This window comes from Andrena cerasifolii, chromosome 1 (assembly GCF_050908995.1).
Source record: "Andrena cerasifolii isolate SP2316 chromosome 1, iyAndCera1_principal, whole genome shotgun sequence".
NCBI classification, from domain to species: domain Eukaryota; kingdom Metazoa; phylum Arthropoda; class Insecta; order Hymenoptera; family Andrenidae; genus Andrena; species Andrena cerasifolii.
Window position 1 is genome coordinate 19983108 of NC_135118.1, and position 17841 is coordinate 20000948.

Consider the following 17841-nt stretch of genomic DNA (forward strand, 5'->3'; position numbering starts at 1 on the left):
AGAACCCGTCCGAAGCAAACAATACAGATCGTAAGACAGAGTCGTAGATCGATAAACCGTGAACACGATCAACTCTCCGTTTAATGTATGCGTGAAATCGAAGCGATAACATATCATGGTTAATTACGCCCGGTAGCACCGAGTGAGCATCGCCGACCGATAAGCGTCGCGACAAGTTCTTTATCGGACATGTTTCGTTGGCGTTTTCTAATTGCTGTACGTTATACGGAGTACCGATATGCTTTTCATTCGCAGTGGATCAAGAAGCAGGAAGAGTCGGGTGAAGATATTCGATTGAGTAGGCACGGGGACGTGATGGGGCAAGCATACTCACTAAACACTGGCTGTCTGACGACCAACCGTTAATCTCTACTTTAGCTGAAAGCATGTTACTCCAGATTAGGTGTTATCTGCGAAAGCAACAACGGAGAAATTCTGTCGAACCTTCGTCGTAGGTGGATACGCGTCTCTTGCTCTTCAGCTTCAACGCCAGCGACTCGTCGGTTTCCTCGATCGAGTACTTCCTCTCGCGCTTCAGCTTCAGGTTCACGTCACCTTCTTCGATGTCCTCCACTGAATACGGTCTGGGTACCTTCTTCTTCCTCCTCCTCAACGGCAGCCTCATTTCGTCAGTCTCTAGCTCTTCGATGCTGTACTCGTCCTTGGCTTCCTCGTCCGACTCATCCACGATCTCTTCTATGATCGGACCAGAATCGTCCTCCACTTCCTGCATAATCCTGATCGTCTCCTCCCCAGTCTCCTCCGAGTACGTCATCGGCTTCTTCTTTTGTTTCAAACGAACCTTGCCAGACATCGAGATATCTTCTTCTTCGTACGTGTTCAATGAGATCTTGAACTCCTGCTCCACGTCCTCCTTGGTCTTCGTGCTGCGTGGCCTGAATGTTACATTCTCAGCGTCCGTCACCTCTTTGATGTCTGGCCTGGGCTTCTTCTTTGGTCGTAACTTCCGAATAGTGACATCCTCGTAAATTTCTTCGATTGGTTTGGGAGCCAGCTTCGGTGGCTTTCGTTTGAAAGTGAATTCGTGGATCTCTTCTTCTTCTTCCGGTTGTTCCACCTCTTCGATCCTTTGGATGGTTAGCTCTTCGGCTGCCTCTTCTTCGACCATTCGTGCTGGCTTTTTCTTCTTTATTTGCACATCGGTTGACACCTCTTCGTCCTCCGCGGGTTTTTCGGGAGCACGAGCTTTCTTTATCGTCACTGCAGTTTCCTCGACTTCTTCTGTGATGCTGGGTTTCTTCTCCGGCTTCTTCTTTTTCTTGATTGTCACTTGTTCGGGCGATTCTTCCTCCTCCGTGGGTACCACTTTCTTGATCGTGACCTCATCGGCAGCTTCTTCTATCACTGGCTTCTTCTTCTTCGGTTTCTTCAATTCCACTTTCTCGCTAACTTCTTCCGGTGCCGTTTCTTTGTCTTCTGGTACTGGTTTCTTTAGAGTGACTTCTTCTGTTACCTCTTCAGGAACAGGCTTCTCCTTTGGTTTCCTCTTCTTCAGAGTTACTTCCTCCGGAGCTTCCTCCTCCTCCTTCTCTTCTACAACAACCTTCTTGATGGTGACTTCGTCAGCAGCCTCCTCTACGACTGGCTTCTTCTTCTTAGGTTTCTTTATCTCAACTTGTTCGCTCACTTCTTCTGGTGCTTTCTCTTTTTCCTCTGGTTTCTTTAGAGTGACTTCTTCAGTCACCTCTTCAGGAACTGGCTTTTCCTTTGGTTTCCTCTTTTTCAGAGTTACTTCCTGTGGCACCTCCTCTTCTTCCTTCTCTTCGACCACAACTTTCTTGATGGTAACTTCGTCAGCTGCCTCTTCTACTACTGGCTTCTTCTTCTTAGGTTTCTTTATCTCAACTTGTTCGCTCACTTCTTCTGGTGCTTTCTCTTTTTCCTCTGGTTTCTTTAGAGTTACTTCTTCAGTCACCTCTTCAGGAACTGGCTTTTCCTTTGGTTTCCTCTTTTTCAGAGTTACTTCCTGTGGCACCTCCTCTTCTTCCTTCTCTTCGACCACAACCTTCTTGATGGTAACTTCGTCAGCAGCCTCTTCTACTACTGGCTTCTTCTTCTTAGGTTTCTTTATCTCAACTTGTTCGCTCACTTCTTCTGGTGCCTTCTCTTCTTCTTCTGGTTTCTTTAGAGTGACTTCTTCAGTCACCTCTTCAGGAACTGGCTTTTCCTTTGGTTTCCTCTTTTTCAGAGTTACTTCCTGTGGCACCTCCTCTTCTTCCTTCTCTTCCACCACAACCTTTTTGATGGTAACTTCGTCCGCAGCTTCTTCTACTACTGGCTTCTTCTTTTTAGGTTTCTTTATCTCAACTTGTTCGCTCACTTCTTCTGGTACCTTCTCCTTTTCCTCTGGTTTCTTTAAAGAAACTTCCTCAGTTACCTCTTCAGGAACAGGTTTTTCCTTTGGCTTCTTCTTTTTCAGAGTTACTTCCTGTGGCACTTCCTCTTCTTCCTTCTCTTCTACAACAACCTTCTCGATGGTAACTTCATCAGCAGCCTCTTCAACCACTGGTTTCTTTTTCTTCGGTTTCTTAATCTCAACCTGTTGACTCACTTCTTCTGGTACCTTCTTTTCCTCTTCTGGTGCTGGCTTCTTCAGTGTAATTTCTTCAGACACTTCTTCTGGAGCAGGCGTTTCCTTGGGTTTCTTCTTCTTCAGAAGCACCTGCTCTGGTACCTCTTCTTCCTCCTGTTCCTCAACAACAACCTTTTTAATCGTGACTTCATCGGCAGCCTCCTCTTCCACTGGCTTCTTCTTCTTTGGTTTCTTCAACTCCACGCTTACTTCCTCAGGTACTTTTTCTTTTTCTTCTGGTACTGGTTTCTTCAGTGTAATTTCTTCCGATACTTCCTCTGGAGCAGGTTTCTCCTTTGGTTTCCTCTTTTTCAACGTCACTTTCTCTAGAACTTCTTCCTCCTCCTTTTCTTCCACAACAGGCTTCTTAATAGTCACTTCATCCGCAGCTTCCTCCTCTACAGGTTTCTTCTTCTTCGGTTTCTTCAGTTCCACTTGCTCGCTCACTTCTTCTGGCACCTTCTCCTTTTCTTCTGGCACTTTCTTCAGCGTCACTTCCTCAGCCACTTCCTCTGGAACGGGTTTTTCCTTTGGTTTCTTTTTCTTCAAAGTTACTTCCTGTGGAGCTTCTTCTTCCTTCTTCTCTTCCACAACGGGTTTCTTAATAGTGACTTCATCAGCTGCTTCCTCTTTCACTGGTTTCTTCTTCTTCGGTTTCTTTATTTCTTCACTTACTTCTTCTGGCACTTCATCCTTTTCTTCTGGTTTCTTCAGCGTAATTTCCTCAGCTACCTCTTCTGGAACGGGCTTCTCTTTCGGTTTCTTCTTCTTTATAACAACTTCTTCCGTAACTTCTTCTTTCTCTTTCTCTTCGGTGATAACCTTCTGAATTGTCACCTCTTCAGCTGCTTCCTCTTTCACAGGTTTCTTCTTTGGTTTCCTTATAACCGCCTCTTCCGCGACTTCGGTCGGTTTCTTCTTCAACGTGACCTCAGTCACTGTTTCCTCTTCTTCCACCTCTTTCTCCTCCACGACTGGTTTCTTGATCGTCACTTCAGCAGGAGCTTCCTCCACTGGCTTTTCTGGTGCTTTCTTCAAAGTAATTTCTTCGACCACTTCTGGAACTTCTTCTGGTTTTTCCTCTTCAGGCTTCTTAACAGTAACTTCTTCTTCCACAGGAGCCTTTTCTTTTGGTTTCTTCGGTTTCACCTTGCGTTTAATCGTGACGTCTTCAGCTTCTTCTTTTGGTGCCTTTGGAGATTCTTCCTCTTCCTTCGCAGGGAACTCTTTCTCACCTTCATCCACTGGCTTGTCTTTCTTCCAGCCTTTCAACGTTATCTTCTCTGGCTCCTCTTCTGGCTTCTCTTTCGTTGGTATTCGGAACTTCACCTCTGGCTCCTCTTCAGTCTCTGGTGGTTTCGGTTCACCCTTTATCAACGGAATCTGCTCAATTTCCTGATCTGGTTTCTTCTTCTCCTCCTTCTGGTAAGGCTTTGGAACTGGTTCAGGTTTCGGTTTCTCTGGTTCTTCGTACTCTTCAGGCTCATACTTCTCGAGTTCTGGCCTCTCGAAGTCTAATGGCTTCAAATCATCTTGTTCCAGTTTCACCTTCGGTTTCTTCTTCTTTTCTGGCTTGGCCTCTTCTTCTGGTTCAGGCTTCACAGGCTTCTTAACGGGCTCTGGAACTTCTTCTGGCTTTGTTTCGGGTATCTTCTTCAGTTTAACCTTCTCAGGCTCAACCTTCTCTTCTTCTGGTACCTTACCCTTTCCGACAGTCAGTTTTTTAGGCTTTTCAGGCTCTTCTGGCGCCTTCTTCGGTTGTCGTTCGTAAACCGATACATCTTCTACTTTTTCCAGAGGTACCTTCTTCAGTTCCTCGAACTCTTGATCCAATTTTTCCAGCTCTGCCACCTCCTTTTCAGAAAGCTTCACCTTCTTGACCTTTCTCTTCAGGAGCTTCAGGGCTTCTTCCGCGTTCCTGGAGAGTATACCTGTTTGAACAGGATTCTCTTCCATGTAAGTAATCTTCGGGATCTGCAACTCTGGTGGATAATCACCGACTAACGTGATTCTGCTGCGTAGCATGATCTTCGGGAATTTTGGCTCCTCAGCTCCTTTCTTCTTCGTCACCGCCACCTTCTTCAGCTTGACAGCAGCAAACTGGACAGTCTCTGCAGGTTCCGAGTACTTCAATTTGGTGGGTTTGATTTCCTTCCTCTCTATCTTCTCTGGAACCAATTTCTGCAGCGACTCGGGCAGTGGTTTCTTCTCTTTCTTCTTTTTCGCCGGTTCCCATTGTATCTTCTCAGGCATTGGCTCCAATACAGGCCGTTCGTATTCGGGCTCCACCCACTCCTCTATTTCATCCTTCTTAACTGGCTTCTTCTTCTTCTTTTTCACAACCTTTGCTTCCTGCGGCTTCTCGGGAACAGCTTCAACAGGTTTTTCCTCTGGTACCTCTTCCTCCTTTTCTTCTGGAGCCTTCTGCACCGGAACTTCCGTTACTTCTACCTCTTCTTCTTTCTTCTCTTCAGCTGGCACTGCCTTGCGCTCTTTGGGCTTCTTCGTTGGTAGTTCTTCTGCCATGGTTTCAGGGACAACTTCAGTAGTCTCTATTGTGTCCTTTGGAACGATTTCTTTTTTAGCCTTCACCTTCTTTGGTTTCTCTTCCACTATTTCTTCCACCTTGTCCTCGCGTTGTTCTTCTTCTGAAACCGTGGGTTTCTTTTCTGCCGGTAGTTTCTTCTTCTTTGGCTTTTCCTTCACTTCCTTCTTCTCTTCTGGTTTTTCCTCTTTAGGTTTCTCTTCAGGAACTTCCTTCTCTTGAGGCTTCTCCACAGGGACCTCCTTTTCTTCCGGTTTCTCTTCAATTACCTTTTCTTTCGGTTTCTCTTCAACCACCTCCCCATTAGTCACGACAGGTTCTTCCTTCTTCTTCTTCTCCTTCGGTGCTTTCTTCACAGAGACCTCAGTTACCTTAGCCTCTTCTTCCAACTTCTCTTCTTCGACGGGAACAGCCTGTTCTTCCTTTGGTTTCTTCTCCTTAGGCATGCCTTCAGCCGCAACCTCAGGAATCACTTCAGTTGTCTGTATTTCTTCTTTAGGGAGGACTGTCTTCTTAGCCTTCCTCTTCTTTGGTTCTTCCACAGTTATTTCCTCCACAACTTCTTCCACTTGTTCCTCTTCAGCTTCCGTCGGTTTCAGCTTCTTCTTGGGAGCCTTTTTCACGGTAACTTTCTTCTCTTGCACTTTAGGAATTTCTTCTTCTTCTTCGATGACCTTAGCCGTATCTTCCTTTGGTTTTTCAACCTCCAACAACTCCTCCGCGGTCGTAGTTACCACTTCAGTCGTCACGATACTATCTTTCGGAGTAACTTCTTTCTTCGCTTTGGTTTTCTTCGGCTTCTCCTGCACGAATTCTTGTACTTCTTCAACTGGTTGTTCCTCTGTCGCTGGCACAGCTTCCTTAGGTGCTTCCTCCACCGTTACCTTCTTCGTCACTACTTTCTCTTCAGTTTCTTCAACTTCGGTTGCTTTCTTCTTTTTAGGTTTAACCTTCTCAGGAAGTTCCTTGGTAGTTACCTCAGAAATTACTTCAGTCACTTCAACGCTTTCTTTCTCTGTAACAATTGGTTTTGCCTTTTCTTCTTTTGGCACCTCAGGCTTCATCTCTTCAGCGACTTCTTCCTCCTCTTCCGCTTCAATGGCGGTGACAGGCTTCTTCTTCTTCTTTGGTGCCTTTTTAACCACCACCTCCATTACCTTTGCTTTCTCTTCCTTGACATCTGAGGGCTTGGCTTCTTCAGGTTTAGCTTCCTCTTCTGGCAACTCCTCAACAGGCGTTTCTGTAATGATTTCCGTGATTTCCACGCCTTCTTTAGGAATAATGTCTCCTTTAGCTTTCTCTTTTACAGGCTTTTCGATCACGATTTCTTCGACTTCTTCCACAGGCACTTCACCTTCCCTTATCGTCGCCTTCTTCTTCTTGATAACCTTCTTCGTGGGCGTTTCAATGATTTCTACGATTTCCTGTTCCTCCATAGCCTTCGCTTCTTCTGTGGTCTTCTGTATCACTTCTTCCACAACCTTCTGCTTCTTGTCCTTGGGCTTCTTTCGAATGATCTTCTTTGTCGGAGTTTCAACGATTTCGACTATTTCTTCTTCCTCGACGATTTCCACTGGCTTCTCAGGTGCTTCCTTCAGTTCAACCTCTGTCACCACGACCGTCTCTTTTTCTTCTTCCACAACAGGCCTGGCTTTCTCCCTCTGCGGCTTCTCGATGACTATTTCTTCAACGACCTCCTCAGGAACACCGTCATCCTTCTTCACAGATTTCTTCTTCTTCACGATCTTCTTCGTGGGAGTCTCAATAACTTCCACTATTTGTTCTTCCTCCATTACAATAGCTTCTTCTCTGGGCTTTATAATGATCTCCTCAATGACTTCCTCCTCACCCTTTTTCATAGGGCGCCTCTTCTTCTTGATGATCTTCTGCGTGGGTGTCTCGATGGTTTCAAAGATTTCTTCCTCCTCCTTTATAACGACCTCCTTTTTCTTCTTCGGTGCTTTCTTCACATCGTGCTCGGTTATCGTCAACGTCTCTTCTTCTTCCTCCACCACTGGTTTTGCTTTTTGCTTCTCAGGCTCCTCGATCGTGATTTCTTCCACGATTTCCTCCGTCACTTCGTCCTTAGCTGTCACTGGCTTCTTCTTCTTCTTCGTAACCTTCTTAACTTCCTCGACGACTTCCTCCTGCTCCAAACAAACAGAATCAATTAAATTCTACGCAATCATTAGCCCACAAAATGGCTACCAAACGATCGATAAACAGTCTTACCTGTTGAACCGTCTTCTCCATCACATCTGCAATAAGAACAAAATGCTTTAAATCCGTACATTAATCGAGCACATTGTATCTATTGATACTAAGCTCTGTTTTTTTAGGGGGGGGATTACAAGACCACTGTACGAACGAGGTATCAACACGAAGCGTACAAATAATAACATCGATATATGCACTGGTAACTGTATACAGTATAATAGTATAAAGTATGTTTGTCGATGTCTTTGTTTCCTGTTTCTTTTGTTGCGCATCGTATACATGGAGAGCGAATAGACATATGTAAATCGGTTTTTGTAATCGTCTAATTGTACGTAATGGTGGTAGTAATACGTAAGAAATGAGCTTACCTTCCTGTACCTTCTCATCTGCTATGGGTTTTATCGGTCTTTTGTGTTTGGGTTTTTCGTGTATTTCTGGTGTAATGTCTTCGTGGAGTTCTATTGTGGCTGTTACCGGTTCTTTACCTTCCTCTTCGACGGTCACCTCTTCGGTGACCTGCTCTTTACCTTCCCGTTTCCTCGTCACGCGTTTCTTCTTCAGCACTCTCTTTGTTCCTTCTTCGGTGACTATCTCGCTGGTCACGATTTCCTCTTTCACCTCTTCCACAGGCGCGGCTTTTTCAACAGTCTCGATCGGTACCACCTCGAGTTTCTCCACCTCGAGCTCCTCAACAGTAACGACAGGCTCAACGCCTTCTTCTTCCACGGTTGTCTCTTCGACAACCTTGGGCTTCTCATCACCACGTTTAGTCGTGGTCTTCTTCTTCTTGATCTTTCGCTGTTTCTTCTCTGGAGTCTCTTCGGTGGTAACAGTGGTAATCACTTCAACGGTTTCGACAATGTCGTCGTCCTTTGGAACGAACTTGATATAGTCTTCAGGTTTCACTTCTTTTTCCTCTGGCTCGTCACGTTTCTTCCACGGTTTCAGTTTGATCTCTTCTGGCTCCTCGGTTGGTGCCTCGCGTTGAGGAATCCTCCTCTTAATGTCTGCTTCTTCTTCAGGCTCCTCTGGCTTTGGAATGCCGGGCACGATAGGAACAGCTTCGGTCTCTTGAGCTGGAGTCTTTCGTTCTTTCTTTGGCTTCTTGGCTGGAGCCTTCTTGCTTGGTTTTTTCTCTGGTTCAGGATACTCTGGCTTTTCTCTTTCCTCGAGGTCCACTTCGATGGCGTCTACGTCGTAGGGCTCGAATGGCTTCAGGTCGGGGTATTCTTTCTCTTCTTTCTCCTTCTTAGGCTTGTCCACTTCGTCCTTGCCTTTCGGAACTGGAGCTAATTCTTCTGGCTCACTTGGAACTTTCTGTGGAATCTTCTTTAATTTAACGGTCTCTGGTTCTTCTTCCTCAGCAGGACGAGGTTTCCCTTTACCTATCACCAACTTCTTAGGCTTCTCTGCTTCCATCTCTTTTGGTTTTGGTTGACGTTCATAGGGAGAGATATCCTCAACCTTTTCTAATGGCACTTTCTTCAGTTCCTCAAACTCTTGGTCCAGTTTTTCGAGATCCGTTAGCTCCTTCTCAGGAAGCTTCATCTTCTTGCGCTTTATCTTCTTCAGCTTCAGTGCTTCCTCCATTGTACGAGATAGTATAGCATTTTGTACATAATTTGGTTCTAGCTCAGTTATGAGAGGATATTTGATGGAAGGTGGCCATTCGTGTGGAGTTATACGACTACGTAATAAAATCTTCGGGAACTTTGATTCGTCTTTGTCGATCTTCTTTGGAGTGGCACGAGGTTTCTTCAGTTTAATCTGCGCGAACAAAGGAGTAGCAGGTTCCTCGATCTTTGGTTTGATTGGTTTCTGTTCTTTGATACTGATCTTCATCAACTGAGGCTTCAGAGCTTCTTTCACTTTGTCCTCAGGCTTTTTCTTCTTCTTCACCTTTCGTTCTGGCTTCTCTTCTGGCACTGGCTCTTCAAGTTTCTCTAAAGTCAACTCCTTTTTCAGCTCAGCGAATTCTTGATCTAGCTTCTCCAGTTTTGCGATTTCCTTCTTCAAACGCTTTACAACCTTTTTCTTTGGCTTTGGTAGGGCCTCGGCTTCCTCGACATTACGAGATACGATACCATTTTGAATTTCGTTGGGTTCGAGATCCGTAATTTTTAAGTGTTTCATGGAAGGAGGCCATTCGATGGGAGTGATACGACTTCGTAGCATAATACGCGGGAATTTCTCCTCCTTCTTCTTCTCTGGACGCTTCGCCACTGGTGTCTTACGTAATTTAATTTGAGCGAACTGTGGCTTGTCTACGGACACTTCCTGTACCTCGAGTTTAGTAGCTTCGAATTTAGTAACCTTCATGCGCTGTAGCTTAACAGGTTTCTTAGTTTCTTCTGTTGGAACTTGAGGAACTTGAGTTTCCTCCACTTCAGTGACAACCTCTCGTACATCTTTCCGTTTAATAACTTTCTTCTTAAGCTTCTTTGGTTTACCTTCCTCAGTGACTTCTTCAGTGACTGTTACTTCTTCGTGAGTGTCTTCCACTTCGGTTGGTACGACATACTCTGGTGCGGGCAGTGGCTTCAGTGTTTCTTCAACCACCTCTTCAATCGGTCCTTCGGTTACAGTGGTCACTGGAGCCTTACCTTGCTCTTCAACAGTAACAACCTCTGTTACTTGCTGTTCTGTCCCTTTACGTTTAATTACCTTCTTCTTGGTGGTTTTCTTAGGTTTACCTTCCTTAGTTACTTCTTGTGTCACAGTGACTTGTTCACGAACTTCTTCCACTTCAGATGGTTTAGCGAACTTTGGGGCAGGTAGGATCTTTACCGTTTCATCCACTACTTTCTCAACAGGTGCTTCAGTGACAGTCGTAACGGGAGCTTTTCCTTGTTCTTCAACAGTAACTACTTCTGTCACTTGCTGTTCTTTCCCTTTACGTTTAACAACCTTCTTCTTGGTGGTTTTCTTAGGTTTACCTTCTTTGGTTACCTCCTCAGTGACTGTAACTTGTTCCTGCACCTCTTCTACCGCAGATGGCTTAGCATACTCTAAGGCAGGTAGTGGTTTCAGGGCCTCCTCGAGTACTTCTTCTAACGGACCTTCTGTAACAGTGGTCTCAGGTGCCTTTCCTTGTTCTTCAATTGTCACAAACTCAGTCACCTGCTGTTCTTTGCCCTTTCGTTTGATAACCTTCTTCTTTGTGGTCTTCTTAGGTTTACCTTCATTAGTTACTTCTTGTGTGACTGTTACCTGTTCTCGAATTTCTTCTACCTCAGAGGGTTTAGCATATTCGGGCGCAGGTAGCGCTTTTATGGTTTCATCAACTACCTCTTCAACAGGTGCTTCAGTGACAGTTGTGACAGGAGCCTTCCCTTGTTCCTCAACTGTGACAATATCTGTCACCTGCTGTTCTTTTCCTTTGCGTTTGATGATCTTCTTTGTCGTGGTCTTTTTAGGTTTACCCTCCTTAGTTACCACCTCAGTGACTGTCACTTGTTCGCGAACTTCTTCTACTTCAGATGGTTTCACAAATTCTGGCGCTGGTAACGGTTTCAGTGCTTCTTCTACTACTTCTTCGACAGGTCCTTCTGTAACAGTGGTCTCAGGCGCCTTTCCCTGTTCTTCAACTGTTACGAACTCTGTCACTTGCTGTACTGAGCCCTTGCGTTTAATAACCTTCTTTTTGGTTGTCTTCTTAGGTTTACCTTCTTTGGTGACTTCTTGAGTAACAGTGACTTGTTCGCGAACCTCCTCAACCTCAGAGGGTTTAGCATATTCGGGCGCAGGTAGCGCTTTTATGGTTTCATCAACTACCTCTTCAACAGGTGCTTCAGTCACAGTTGTGACAGGAGCCTTACCTTGTTCCTCAACTGTAACAATATCTGTCACCTGCTGTTCTTTTCCTTTGCGTTTGATGATCTTCTTTGTCGTGGTCTTTTTAGGTTTACCCTCCTTAGTTACCACCTCAGTGACTGTCACTTGTTCGCGAACTTCTTCTACTTCAGATGGTTTCACAAATTCTGGCGCTGGTAACGGTTTCAGTGCTTCTTCTACTACTTCTTCGACAGGTCCTTCTGTAACAGTGGTCTCAGGCGCCTTTCCCTGTTCTTCAACTGTTACGAACTCTGTCACTTGCTGTACTGAGCCCTTGCGTTTAATAACCTTCTTTTTGGTTGTCTTCTTAGGTTTACCTTCTTTGGTGACTTCTTGAGTAACAGTGACTTGTTCGCGAACCTCCTCAACCTCAGAGGGTTTAGCATATTCGGGCGCAGGTAGCGCTTTTATGGTTTCATCAACTACCTCTTCAACAGGTGCTTCAGTCACAGTTGTGACAGGAGCCTTACCTTGTTCCTCAACTGTAACAATATCTGTCACCTGCTGTTCTTTTCCTTTGCGTTTGATAATCTTCTTCGTCGTGGTCTTTTTAGGTTTACCCTCCTTAGTTACCACCTCAGTGACTGTCACTTGTTCGCGAACTTCTTCTACTTCAGATGGTTTCGCAAATTCTGGCGCTGGTAACGGTTTCAGTGCTTCTTCTACTACCTCTTCGACAGGTCCTTCTGTAACAGTGGTCTTAGGCGCCTTTCCCTGTTCTTCAACTGTTACGAACTCTGTCACTTGCTGTACTGAGCCCTTGCGTTTAATAACCTTCTTTTTGGTTGTCTTCTTAGGTTTACCTTCTTTGGTGACTTCTTGAGTAACAGTGACTTGTTCGCGAACCTCTTCAACTTCAGAGGGTTTAGCGTATTCGGGAGCAGGTAGTGCTCTTATGGTTTCATCAACTACCTCTTCAACAGGTGCTTCAGTGACAGTTGTGACAGGAGCCTTCCCTTGTTCCTCAACTGTAACAATATCTGTCACCTGCTGTTCTTTTCCTTTGCGTTTGATAATCTTCTTCGTCGTGGTCTTTTTAGGTTTACCCTCCTTAGTTACCACCTCAGTGACTGTCACTTGTTCGCGAACTTCTTCTACTTCAGATGGTTTCGCAAATTCTGGCGCTGGTAACGGTTTCAGTGCTTCTTCTACTACCTCTTCGACAGGTCCTTCTGTAACAGTGGTCTTAGGCGCCTTTCCCTGTTCTTCAACTGTTACGAACTCTGTCACTTGCTGTACTGAGCCCTTGCGTTTAATAACCTTCTTTTTGGTTGTCTTCTTAGGTTTACCTTCTTTGGTGACTTCTTGAGTAACAGTGACTTGTTCACGGACCTCCTCAACCTCAGAGGGTTTAGCGTATTCGGGTGCAGGTAGTGCTTTTATGGTTTCATCAACTACCTCTTCAACAGGTGCTTCAGTGACAGTTGTAACTGGAGCTTTTCCTTGTTCTTCAACAGTAACAATTTCAGTCACTTTTTGTTCCTTTCCTTTGCGTTTGATAATCTTCTTCTTAATGGTCTTCTTTGGTTTGCCTTCTCTATTAAGTTCTTCCGTAACAGTAACTTGTTCTCGAACTTCTTCGACTTCTGTTGGCTTCACATATTCCAGCGCTGGGAACGGTGTTACAGCTTCTTCTACTACCTCTTCAACTGGGCCTTCAGTTACAGTGGTTACTGGAGCTTTTCCTTGTTCTTCAACCGTAACAACTTCGGTTACTTGCTGTTCCTGTCCCTTACGTTTAATGACTTTCTTCTTGGTGATTTTCTTAGGTTTACCTTCTTTTGTGACTTCTTGAGTGACAGTGACTTGTTCTCGAACTTCCTCTACCTCAGAGGGTTTAGCATATTCCGGAGCAGGTAGTATCTTTACGAATTCATCAACGACTTCTTCAACAGGCGCTTCAGTAACAGTTGTGTGTGGGGCCTTTCCGCGTTCCTCAACTGTAACAATCTCCGTTACCTGTTGTTCCTTTCCTTTGCGTTTAATAACCTTCTTCTTGGTAATTTTCTTGGGCTTGCCTTCTTTGGTTACCTCCTCAGTTACTGTTACTTGTTCCTGCACTTCTTCTACATCACATGGCTTAACATATTCTGGAGCAGGTAGTGATTTTATTGTTTCTTCAAGAACTTCCTCAACGGGCGCTTCAGTGACTGTTGTAACTGGAGCTTTACCTTGTTCTTCAACTGTGACGACTTCTGTTACTCTTTGTTCCTTTCCTTTCCGTTTAATTACTTTTTTCTTGATCGTCTTCTTGGGCTTGCCTTCTTTCGTGATTTCTTCAGTGACAGTCACTTGTTCTCGCACCTCCTCCGCTTCAGATGGTGTAGCATACTCTGGGGCAGGTAGTGTCTTGATGGTTTCTTCAAGAACTTCTTCAGTAGGTGCCTCAGTGACCGTTGTAACTGGAGCTTTGCCTTGCTCCTCAACTGTGACAACCTCTGTTACTTTTTGTTCTTTTCCTTTGCGTTTAATAATCTTCTTCTTAATTGTCTTTTTAGGTTTGCCTTCTTTGGTCACCTCTTCGGTGACAGTCACTTGTTCACGCACTTCTTCAACCTCCGATGGTTTAACATATTCTGGAGTAACTAAAGGCTTCAATGCTTCTTCAAGGACTTCTTCTACAGGTCCTTCTGTGACGGTTGTTACTGGTGCTTTACCTTGCTCTTCAACTGTAACTACTTCTGTTACCTGTTGTTCTTTTCCTTTACGTTTAATGATCTTCTTCTTCGTGGTCTTCTTAGGCTTGCCTTCTCTAGTTACTTCTTTTGTTACTGTGACTTGTTCACGTACTTCCTCCACCTCTGATGGCTTAGCATATTCCAAAGCTGGTGTTAGTATCTCTTCGACCACTTCTTCAACAGGACCTTCAGTTACAGTTGTCACTGGAGCTTTACCTTGCTCTTCAACAGTAACTACTTCTGTTACTTGCTGTTCTTTCCCTTTACGTTTAATGATCTTCTTTTTGATAGTCTTCTTTGGTTTTCCTAATTTCGTGACTTCTTCAGTCACGGTTACCTGTTCACGCACCTCTTCAACTTCCGTTGGTTTGACACGTTCAGGAACAGGCAGTGGTTTCAGTGTCTCTTCAACTACTTCTTCCACTGGGCCTTCCGTAACAGTTGTCACTGGAGCCTTTCCTTGCTCTTCGACAGTCACTACTTCCGTTATCTGTTGCTCACTTCCTTTACGTTTAATGATCTTCTTCTTTGTGGTCTTTTTCGGTTTTCCTAATTTCGTAACTTCTTCAGTCACTGTTACCTGTTCACGCACTTCTTCGACTTCAGATGGTTTAGCATATTCAGGAGCTGGCAGTGGTTTTAGTATTTCTTCAACCACCTCTTCAATCGGTCCTTCGGTTACAGTTGTCACTGGAGCCTTTCCTTGCTCTTCAACAGTCACTACTTCCGTTACCTGCTGCTCCTTTCCTTTACGTTTAATTATCTTCTTCTTAATGGTTTTCTTTGGCTTGCCCAATTTTGTAACTTCCTCAGTCACTGTCACCTGTTCACGAACTTCTTCTACTTCAGATGGTTTAACATATTCTGGAGCTGGCAGTGGTTTTAGTATTTCTTCAACCACCTCTTCAATCGGACCTTCGGTTACAGTGGTCACTGGAGCCTTACCTTGTTCTTCAACTGTCACCACTTCCGTTACCTGCTGCTGCTTTCCTTTACGTTTAATTATCTTCTTCTTAATGGTTTTCTTTGGCTTGCCCAATTTTGTAACTTCCTCAGTCACTGTCACCTGTTCACGAACTTCTTCAACTTCCGTTGGTTTGACACGTTCAGGAACAGGCAGTGGTTTCAGTGTCTCTTCAACTACTTCTTCCACTGGGCCTTCCTCAACAGTTGTCACTGGAGCCTTTCCTTGCTCTTCAACAGTAACTACTTCCGTCACCTGTTGCTCTTTTCCTTTACGTTTAATTATCTTCTTCTTAATGGTTTTCTTTGGCTTGCCCAATTTTGTAACTTCCTCAGTGACTGTCACCTGTTCACGCACTTCTTCGACTTCAGATGGTTTAGCATATTCTGGAGCTGGCAGTTGTTTCAAGGTCTCTTCAACTATTTCTTCCACTGGGCCTTCCTCAACAGTTGTCACTGGAGCCTTTCCTTGCTCTTCAACAGTCACTACTTCCGTCACCTGTTGCTCACTTCCTTTACGTTTAATGATCTTCTTCTTTGTGGTCTTTTTCGGTTTTCCTAATTTCGTAACTTCTTCAGTCACTGTTACCTGTTCACGCACTTCTTCGACTTCAGACGGTTTAGCATATTCTGGACCTGGCAGTTGTTTCAGGGTCTCTTCAACTATTTCTTCCACTGGGCCTTCCTCAACAGTTGTCACTGGAGCCTTTCCTTGCTCTTCAACAGTCACTACTTCCGTCACCTGTTGTTCGCTTCCTTTACGTTTAATAATCTTTTTCTTTGTGGTCTTTTTCGGTTTTCCTAATTTCGTCACTTCTTGAGTCACTGTTACTTGTTCCCGAACTTCTTCAACTTCTGTTGGTTTAACACGTTCAGGGACAGGCAGTGCTTTTAGTGTCTCTTCGACTACTTCTTCAACTGGACCTTCAGTTACAGTTGTCACTGGAGCCTTTCCTTGCTCTTCAACAGTCACTACTTCCGTCACCTGTTGTTCGCTTCCTTTACGTTTAATAATCTTTTTCTTTGTGGTCTTTTTCGGTTTTCCTAATTTCGTCACTTCTTCAGTCACTGTTACCTGTTCGCGAACTTCTTCAACTTCTGTTGGTTTAACACGTTCAGGGACAGGCAGTGCTTTTAGTGTCTCTTCGACTACTTCTTCAACTGGACCTTCAGTTACAGTGGTCACTGGAGCCTTTCCTTGCTCTTCAACAGTCACTACTTCCGTCACCTGTTGTTCGCTTCCTTTACGTTTAATAATCTTTTTCTTTGTGGTCTTTTTCGGTTTTCCTAATTTCGTCACTTCTTCAGTCACTGTTACCTGTTCGCGAACTTCTTCAACTTCTGTTGGTTTAACACGTTCAGGGACAGGCAGTGCTTTTAGTGTCTCTTCGACTACTTCTTCAACTGGACCTTCAGTTACAGTGGTCACTGGAGCCTTTCCTTGCTCTTCAACAGTCACTACTTCCGTCACCTGTTGTTCGCTTCCTTTACGTTTAATAATCTTTTTCTTTGTGGTCTTTTTCGGTTTTCCTAATTTCGTCACTTCTTCAGTCACTGTTACCTGTTCACGAATTTCTTCTACTTCCGTTGGCTGCACGTGTTCTGGAGCTGGCAGTGGCTTTATTATCTCTTCTACTACTTCTTCGACTGGTCCTTCTGTGACAGTGGTTACTGGAGCTTTACCTTGCTCTTCAACAGTCACCACTTCGGTTACCTGCTGTTCCTTTCCTTTACGTTTAATGATCTTTTTCTTTATGGTCTTCTTTGGCTTTCCTACTTTCGTCACTTCTTCAGTCACTGTTACCTGTTCACGAACTTCCTCGACTTCGGATGGTTTGACAAATTCTGGAGTAGGTAGTGGTCGAATTGTTTCCTCAACCACTTCTTCAATAGGGCCTTCAGTTACAGTTGTCACTGGAGCCTTTCCTTGCTCTTCGACAGTAACTACTTCCGTTACCTGTTGTTCACTTCCTCTACGTTTAATAATCTTCTTTCTGATAGTCTTTTTCGGTTTACCTAATTTCGTTACTTCTTCAGTCACCGTCACCTGTTCCCGAACTTCCTCTACCTCAGATGGTTTGGCATACTCTGGCATAGGAAGTAGCTTCAGAATTTCCTCAACTACTTCTTCCACAGGTGCTTCAGTGACACTGGTCACTGGGGCCTTTCCTTCCTCTTCTACTGTAACTTCCTCAGTTACCTGCTGTTCTTTTCCTCTACGTTTAATAACCTTCTTTCTTACAGCCTTCTTAGTCTCATCCATATCCTGAACCTGAATTACTTCCACCTCTACTTTCTTTTCTTCTTCCCTCGGCGTGACTTCTTCAGCCTCATCGATTCTCGACGGTATTATTTCCTCCACATCCACCGTTGTCGTGACCTCCTCTATAGGCATAAACTGTTTCTTTGGTATCGACGGTATCTTTGGCTTAATATCCTCCAACTCTTCCTCAATGACGACGACATTGTCTTCCTCCGCGTCCGTACGCGGCTTCTTCTTTCGTATGATCGTTTTCTTTGTCTTAACCGCGGCTGTCTCATCATCTGTACTCCCGCGCCTGAATTTCGTTGTGTACTCCTCGATTACCTCTGTATCAGACTCGATCGGCTGTTCCTGTGGCGTATCGTGTTTTATTGTGTGTTGTGTGATTGTAATGTGATGTTGTTGCGCTGTTGCTTCTGTGGTTTCTGAAATGTATACAAGAACAAGTGTGATATGATTAACGTGTCGTGGCATCCCGCTGCTGCTTCTATCGCTTTCGTTTTACTTGGTTTGACTTCTCACTCTAGATTCGCAATACCATTTGGTTCGTGGCATTTTGCGTATCGTTGCGTGATACCCTTTCTCCATCCCAACAACTCGGTTCTCTCTTAAAAATCATAAGACAGAATGGATACACGGTTCTCATGTTCATCGACACCGTAACGATTTGATACTGGTTTGTGTCGCCTGTGTGTAAAGTAGCTTGTGATGTATTGTCTAGATCGTGTCTGATGTCTGTGTGATGTCC

At 44.5% G+C, this 17841-nt stretch overlaps 1 protein-coding gene and 1 long non-coding RNA gene across 11 annotated transcripts in view; one reads left to right on the forward strand and one right to left on the reverse strand.

The window, feature by feature from the left end:
- Nucleotides 1–17841, forward strand: part of LOC143378352 (uncharacterized) — a 63562-nt gene that overhangs the window by 11897 nt on the left and 33824 nt on the right. The gene's annotated exons all lie outside the window — the stretch shown is intronic.
- Nucleotides 1–17841, reverse strand: part of Sls (sallimus) — a 210430-nt gene that overhangs the window by 11626 nt on the left and 180963 nt on the right. For 5 of the 10 annotated variants that reach the window (XM_076829834.1, XM_076829762.1, XM_076829771.1 and 2 more), the window contains 3 exons: nt 7724–17518; nt 7371–7396; nt 445–7288 (listed from right to left, as the gene is read on the reverse strand). In XM_076829834.1, the coding sequence (XP_076685949.1) occupies nt 445–7288; nt 7371–7396; nt 7724–17518 (16665 nt within the window). The remainder of the gene's footprint in view (nt 1–444; nt 7289–7370; nt 7397–7723; nt 17519–17841) is intronic. The other 5 variants (XM_076829808.1, XM_076829789.1, XM_076829799.1 and 2 more) reach the window with 3 other exon arrangements.